Source organism: Puntigrus tetrazona, chromosome 13 (assembly GCF_018831695.1).
Source record: "Puntigrus tetrazona isolate hp1 chromosome 13, ASM1883169v1, whole genome shotgun sequence".
Classification (NCBI taxonomy): Eukaryota; Metazoa; Chordata; class Actinopteri; order Cypriniformes; family Cyprinidae; genus Puntigrus; species Puntigrus tetrazona.
The window spans coordinates 21,786,976-21,794,475 of record NC_056711.1 but is presented as its reverse complement, the minus strand read 5'-3'; the positions used below and the strand labels follow the sequence as shown (position 1 = coordinate 21,794,475).

Below are 7,500 nucleotides of genomic sequence, written 5' to 3'. Positions count from 1 at the left end.
CTTGAATGTGTGTTAAGGTGTAATTTATTATTATTACAGCGCGGCCGAATTTTCAGTGTTACACGATCCTCAAGAAATCCTAACTAAATACTGATTTACTGATGCATGATAGTTTTGTGGAAATTGATATATTTTATTGCTCAGGGTGTTTTTTTCCTATAGCGTAAAGCGTAAAGCGATTCCTCTTAAAGAGGCAAACAGAAAGAGGAAGTGCTTGTAATACCAGCCTCAGGTGCTGTTTAAATAAGTACAAGCCGGAGATGAATAAATAAAAAGATTTTGTTTAATGAACAGACGAATAGGACGTTTAAAAATTAAAGTGCTGCCACTTTTGATCAGTTTAATGCAGCCTTGATAAAACGATTATTTGCGTTCTCACAAACAGTAGTGTTTTTCACACACACATAAAAAGAGGAAGCAGCATGAGCTTGAGGGATTTAGTCTGAATGTAGTTATTACTGTGTGAAGCAGCTGCTGTCTGGAGTATAAAGCTGTTTATGTCGACTCAAGCGTTTAAGGGCTGATATAAAAACATCAAAGAATGGAAAAATCAATTGAGATGTAATGTGAGAGTCACTTGACCGAGAGATTAAACATGTCTTCTGTGTTTGACTGACTCAACGGAATCAACCGACACACACACACACACACACACACACACACACACACACAGACACACACACACACACACACACACACACACACACACACACACACACACACACACACACACTCACACACAGACACACACACACACACACACAGACACACACACACACACACACACACACACACACACACACACACACACACACACACACACACACACACACACAAACTAAACTAACACACTTTATCACTAACAAATTCAAAAACACTGGTAGCGTTATACAATGTTTTCTTTTAAAATGTTGTTCCGAAACAAGAATGATACTCTCTACTGTTTATAATTTAAAGTACAATTATAATTTTAATTTAAGTTTCATTAAAGTACAAAATTATTCCTACGTTTGTAGAAGAGAATGAGTTTGAAAGACTACTATGAAAAAAGAGAGAAAGAGAGAGAGAGAGAGAGAGACAGAGACAGAGAGAGAGAGAGACAGAGAGAGAGAGAGAGAGAGAGAGAGAGAGACAGACAGAGAGAGAGAGAGAGACAGAGAGAGAGAGAGAGAGAGAGAGAGAGAGAGAGAGAGAGAGAGAGAGAGAGAGACAGAGAGAGAGAGAGAGAGAGAGAGAGACAGAGACAGAGAGAGAGAGAGAGAGAGAGAGAGAGAGAGAGAGAGAGAGAGACAGAGAGAGAGAGAGAGAGAGAGAGACAGAGAGAGAGAGAGAGAGAGAGAGAGAGAGAGAGAGAGAGAGAGAGAGACAGAGAGAGAGAGAGAGAGAGAGAGAGAGAGAGACAGAGACAGAGAGAGAGAGAGAGAGAGAGAGAGAGAGAGAGAGAGAGAGAGAGAGAGAGAGAGAGAGAGAGACTGTAGTTGTACTGTACGGTGTGTGTAGTTTGTCCGTCTCTCACCGTCTCTGGATCAGAGCTGCTCCTCATGTAGTCCTCCAGAGCTCTCTCTGCTGATGACTTCCTGTCCCGAGCCATGGACTTCCTCTTCTGCTCTGCGCTCTGGAGCTCCAGCATGAGCAGGGCCAGGTCAGCGAGGGCCATTCTGAGACGGACACACACACGGGCCCCGGGGACACCACGCCAGCCGGACTGCACACACACACACACACACACACACACACACCACATCTGCTTTAACACATTTACTAATCCAGTTCACTCAAGTATATCTGAACATGTATGTACACCAGAGACTGAGATACTACCAGCATTTTTATGTTTATTCATATTTTTATTAGCATTTACATTTTTCATTTTCATTCTGAATTGAACATTTTTTGTAATTTTGTTGTTTTTAAAATTATTTTTAAATATTATATAATATATAATTTTCACTTATTTTAGTACATCAAGTTAAATTAAATAAAAATGAGAAACTTTTTATATTTTTTATTTCAGTGAACAATTATTTTAGTTACAATTTTAGTTGGACGGGGCCGAGGATGGTCCTCAGGCGGAGTTCTCTGCATTCGTGGACGTCTCACCCTCTACGTCCGCTCCCTACGTGACGGAGGAACGAATTGTCGCAGAGCCCACCGAGACATCGGTCGAGGAGCGAGATCACGAGGGAGCTAGCAGAGCTCCGCCCCCTGCACCGCGGCTGAGGGTGGAGTAACCGGACTTCTGGGGCTGCCAAGAAATGGAGGGGGCTCCCAAACATCCAGTACGGCTCCAAGAAAGTGCCCCCTTGTGCCAGCTTCTAGAGAATTCCCACCCGCTCCAGCGTCGTCCGTCAGTCATCCTCCGGCATCGACAGGGTTGGAGTGTCCCTCAACTCCACCTCCAGCCTCTGAGGTCTGGACTCCGCCTTGGCCCGTTGACCCTAAGGCTCCACATCGGCTCCTAGCTCCTTCGTATCCCGTGGATCCTCCTCGTCTCTCTCCACATCGGTCTGACGTAAACCATCCTGCGCCTCAGGACTCCACTCCTCTGGCCGTGCCTCGTCTCTTCATCCCTCCAGTTCTGTCAGGCTCCTCCATCTCCTCGGTCCCTCCGGATCCGCTGGGCTTCTCCAGATCTCTACGTTCATCTCAGTTCCACCCTGGGCCCCCGGATCCTGCTCCGCGGCCCTCCTGTCTCTGTCGGCCCTCTTCCGGATGTGCGTCCCCCACCTCCCAAGTTCCCACCCGTAACATTTTGTATGGGCTGATTTTGTTGTGTTTTGCTCATAAATATAAATATATATGTTAATATTTTCAAAATATATACTGTACGTGTGTTTAAAAATAATCACAATGAATCAATTCCCAGCACTTTTTTGTTTTGTTTTGCTAACTGTAATATCCCTGATTTATTAAGATTGAAATCATAATAGACTCTATATATTTATTTTTCTTAATGCTTCGAAATTATGAATAATTCATTGTTATTGAGAAGAAATTGCATCTTTCAAGTATACATATAGCACTTTTCACACATTGTTTTAAAGCAACTTCACAACTATTACAACTATGATGTTCATGTTTATAAGGTCTTCATCAGATTCGAGCTGGATGATAATGTACTTACATTAAAATGCAATATGCTATCTGGTACATATCACTTTATGTTACCCTTAAACCCAGTTTGAGTCAGAACTGGTTGCGTTCGGTCAGTAAAATAGGACACAAGCTCAGCTTCATGTTTATTTTAGTGTAATATCGTGATCTCTTAGTTTACTCTGGCAGTAATCTTCATCCCGATCTGCTTTGGTTTGACAGCAGCACTCATTAAATCGATGCGTGCTCCTGACTCTCAGTCAACATCCATTGTTCTCTGGGTTCTCCTGATCGTTAAAGTCGATATCAATCAGAGTTCAACCTGACATATTTATGAAAGTGGATGTTCAACAAGAAAACAACGATGTTAAGAGCGCTTCATATGAGCTTGAAGTCAGATCTGAGGTGCATTTATTCTTCGTCCTCCACAGCAGCAGATTAAGATCTAGCCCAGTTATTACATTCTGATCAACATTACAACAAAAGAACAAGCACTGATGAATTACTGAGATTAAGACAAGAACGTGTTTAAACCACCTGGAATGTCTTAAGCAATTAAAGTAATCTGTCTGCATGAATGTGGACAACCACAGAAACAGTGGAAGTGCTCACACACACACACACACACACACACACACACACAACAATCTGCCCTGCTGTAAATCTGTGTTATGAATTATTCATCAGGGCCAGAAACTGAGGAAATACAGGAGTGAAAACAGGAAATGACCCGATAATAAGGTCTGCAGGAGTGAACTGCTCACAAATGAGTCCGTGACCAGAAAACACTTTGATGTAATCCCTCTGAAACGTTCAGGGAAGGACACATATGAATATGAATCATTCCAGATGTTTTTATATTTTTATTATTGTAAAAATGCTAAATAAAATATTAAAATCTTAAATAAAATAATATTTATATATTTGATGTTTGTGTTAATATTTAATTTAATATTAAAGTTATTATAAATATATTAATAAATATATGAACAATTAATAAATTGATTATATATTATTTAATATTATTAACATTTAAAAAATATATTATAGTTTGAGTACTAGCTCTTCCTTCATAGTGTATTTTGTACATTTCTATTATACAAGTGATTCAACTTTGAATGAAACATGTCTTTCTTTCTTTCTTTCTTTCTTTCTTTCTTTCTTCAGTCCATCTTCTAAAGAAAATCTGAGCAGCTTCCGTTCAATCTAAGACATAATGATCATATCACAGCATTGTTGATTATTGTTCTCTTCCCTTTCAATGGAAAAGCCAAAAATTCTCTCTGAAATATATCTGAGCGTAGTCAAGGTTAGATGTATTGTGTTTCAGGGCGGTAGCTCCACCTGCTGAAGGTAGAGGATCAAACTAAAGAAGAAAAATGTCCACACTCGCAGGCATTAAATCAGGTATTTTATGATTTATGCAATACCGCTTTGATTTACTTGCCAAACGAAACATTTTTCGTAAATATATATACAAATATATGTAAACAACTTTTATAGTGATTAACTGTAATGCACGTTCCTTGCTCATTTTTATTCACACATGCTGTAGAAAACAAATAAAGCTTTTTATCAAACGTGGCAAAACCTAATGTTTTTTTCTTATTCTAAAATATATGAAAGGGAAAATATATTTTTAAATGCTTTTTAAAATATGTATTTGTGTTGTGTTTTTGTATTTTTACAGATATATATAATAGACAAATATATAAAGGCAAAAATCCATTTACACATATATATTTTTGAATATATATTAGCAAACATATTTTGGCCTATTTTTATTTACATTTTTTTTACTTTTTTACTATATGGGTTATGACTTTCTCTTGAACATCTTGAACATGAAGCTTTGGAGCTTGAACATCTCTGATCACGGTTTTCTCTCACCGCACGGAAAAAAGAGCAGCTTGGAGATTCTTCAAAACATCTTCTGTCTGACAGGTTTGGAAGGTGAATAAATGACGGGTTATTTTAGCATGAACTAATCCTTCAAATGGAAAGAGTGCAAACAGCACAAGAGTCTAATTACTTTAGCAATTCAGATTTCCACATTTGGTCAATGTGTTCATTGCCCTCTTTTCATAAATATGAGCACCCGGAGAGCTTTGTAATGAGATAATCCGTTCGGGAAAATGAAAATCCATAATACAGCATGAGGCAAAATGAATTAGCGTGTCGTTTAGAGGAGCCGTGTGCTGTTTGGCACGCCGAAGCCGTCAGGGGCCCCCAAAAAAACGGCTCTCGTCGCAGAGAGCTTAACGAACGCCACCCCAAATCACATTTACCGTCTGATAATCGTGTTTGCTCCTCTGGAAACAAACCGTGTGTGTTTTGTCCTTTAGAGTTCACATTAGCGTGTGCGGAGGAACGGCAAACCACAAACAAACCAGATTATCCAAAGTGTGGAGGAGATTCATGTCACACGCTTCTGACAGATAATCAAGGCATGCAAATTAATATGCAAAGTCTTCCAAACATACTTGAAAATAGAAAATACATTTACAAAAAAAAAAAAAAAAAAAAAAAAAAAAAAATATATATATATATATATTTTTTAATGTATAATATATTTTAAAATTTAATTTAAAATTGTTTAAATATTATTTCTAATATTAATAGTATTAAGATATAACAGGATATAAAATTTATATCAAATTAATGTCTCATTTAAAAGGAAAACAGAATAGAAAAACATGCAAAATAGAAAAATACAATAAAAACAAAAATACATTCAAGCAGATTTTGGTCTGAAATCAGCACACGATCAGAAATAATATCTGTACAGAAGTGATGATTAAATTCATCTCGTACCTCGTGAGGTGGGAGAACATTCAGGACATCAGTGAGAACCTGCTCCTGAAGAGACACAGCGTTCTTCATCAACCTGAACGCATCCAGAAGGTGGCGCTGTTTCTCTTCATCATTCAATGAGTGAACAGCCAGGATTCTTAAAGAAGGAAACAAAAAAATACACACCTGATTCCAGCGGCATGTGCTCACTTCACGTTAGCGTGTTCAGGTCAGTGTGTTCTGAGTTTGTTAGCGTGTTCAGCTCAGTGTGTTCTGAGTTTGTTAGCGTGTTCACCCCAGTGTGTTCTGAGTGTGTTAGCGTGTTCACCCCAGTGTGTTCTGAGTGTGTTAGCGTGTTCAGCTCAGTGTGTTCTGAGTGTGTTAGCGTGTTCACCCCAGTGTGTTCTGAGTGTGTTAGCGTGTTCACCCCAGTGTGTTCTGAGTGTGTTAGCGTGTTCACCCCAGTGTGTTCTGAGTGTGTTAGCGTGTTCAGCTCAGTGTGTTCTGAGTGTGTTAGCGTGTTCACCCCAGTGTGTTCTGAGTGTGTTAGCGTGTTCACCCCAGTGTGTTCTGAGTGTGTTAGCGTGTTCAGCTCAGTGTGTTCTGAGTGTGTTAGCGTGTTCAGCTCAGTGTGTTCTGAGTGTGTTAGAGTGTTCACCTCAGTGTGTTCTGAGTGTTAGCGTGTTAGAGTGTTCACCCCCAGTGTGTTCTGGAGTGTGTTAGCGTGTTCAGCTCAGTGTGTTCTGAGTGTGTTAGCGTGTTCACCCCAGTGTGTTCTGAGTGTGTTAGCGTGTTCACCCCAGTGTGTTCTGAGTGTGTTAGCTGAGTGTTCACCACCCAGTGTGTTCTGAGTGTGTTAGCGTGTTCAGCCCAGTGTGTTCTGAGTGTGTTAGCGTGTTCACCCCAGTGTGTTCTGAGTGTGTTAGCGTGTTCAGCCCAGTGTGTTCTGAGTGTGTTAGCGTGTTCACCCCAGTGTGTTCTGAGTGTGTTAGCGTGTTCAGCTCAGTGTGTTCTGAGTTTGTTCACCCCAGTGTGTTCTGAGTGTGTTAGCGTGTTCAGCTCAGTGTGTTCTGAGTGTGTTAGCGTGTTCACCCCAGTGTGTTCTGAGTGTGTTAGAGTGTTCACCCCAGTGTGTTCTGAGTGTGTTAGCGTGTTCACCCCAGTGTGTTCTGAGTGTGTTCTGTTCAGTGTGTTCTGAGTGTGTTAGCGTGTTCACCCCAGTGTGTTCTGAGTGTGTTAGCGTGTTCAGCCCAGTGTGTTCTGGAGTGTGTTAGCGTGTTCAGCTCAGTGTGTTCTGAGTGTGTTAGCGTGTTCAGCTCAGTGTGTTCTGAGTGTGTTAGCGTGTTCAGCTCAGTGTGTTCTGAGTTTGTTCACCCCAGTGTGTTCTGAGTGTGTTAGCGTGTTCACCTCAGTGTGTTCTGAGTGTGTTAGCGTGTTCACCCCAGTGTGTTCTGAGTGTGTTAGCGTGTTCAGCTCAGTGTGTTCTGAGTGTGTTAGCGTGTTCAGCTCAGTGTGTTCTGAGTGTGTTAGCGTGTTCAGCTCAGTGTGTTCTGAGTGTGTTAGCGTGTTCACCCCAGTGTGTTCTGAGTGTGTTAGCGTGTTCAGCTCAGTGTG

At 40.6% G+C, this 7,500-nt stretch overlaps 1 protein-coding gene across 4 annotated transcripts in view; it reads right to left on the bottom strand.

The window, feature by feature from the left end:
• LOC122357026 (cilia- and flagella-associated protein 46-like) overlaps positions 1 to 7,500 on the bottom strand; it is a 50,047-nt gene that overhangs the window by 38,541 nt on the left and 4,006 nt on the right. For all 4 annotated transcript variants that reach the window (XR_006252411.1, XR_006252412.1, XM_043256202.1 and 1 more), the window contains exons 7-8: positions 5,908 to 6,043; positions 1,517 to 1,705 (exon numbers count right to left, since the gene is read on the bottom strand). Coding sequence is in view for 2 of the 4 variants with exons in the window: in XM_043256202.1 (XP_043112137.1) it covers positions 1,517 to 1,705; positions 5,908 to 6,043 (325 nt within the window). In the remaining 2 variants the exon portion in view is untranslated. The remainder of the gene's footprint in view (positions 1 to 1,516; positions 1,706 to 5,907; positions 6,044 to 7,500) is intronic.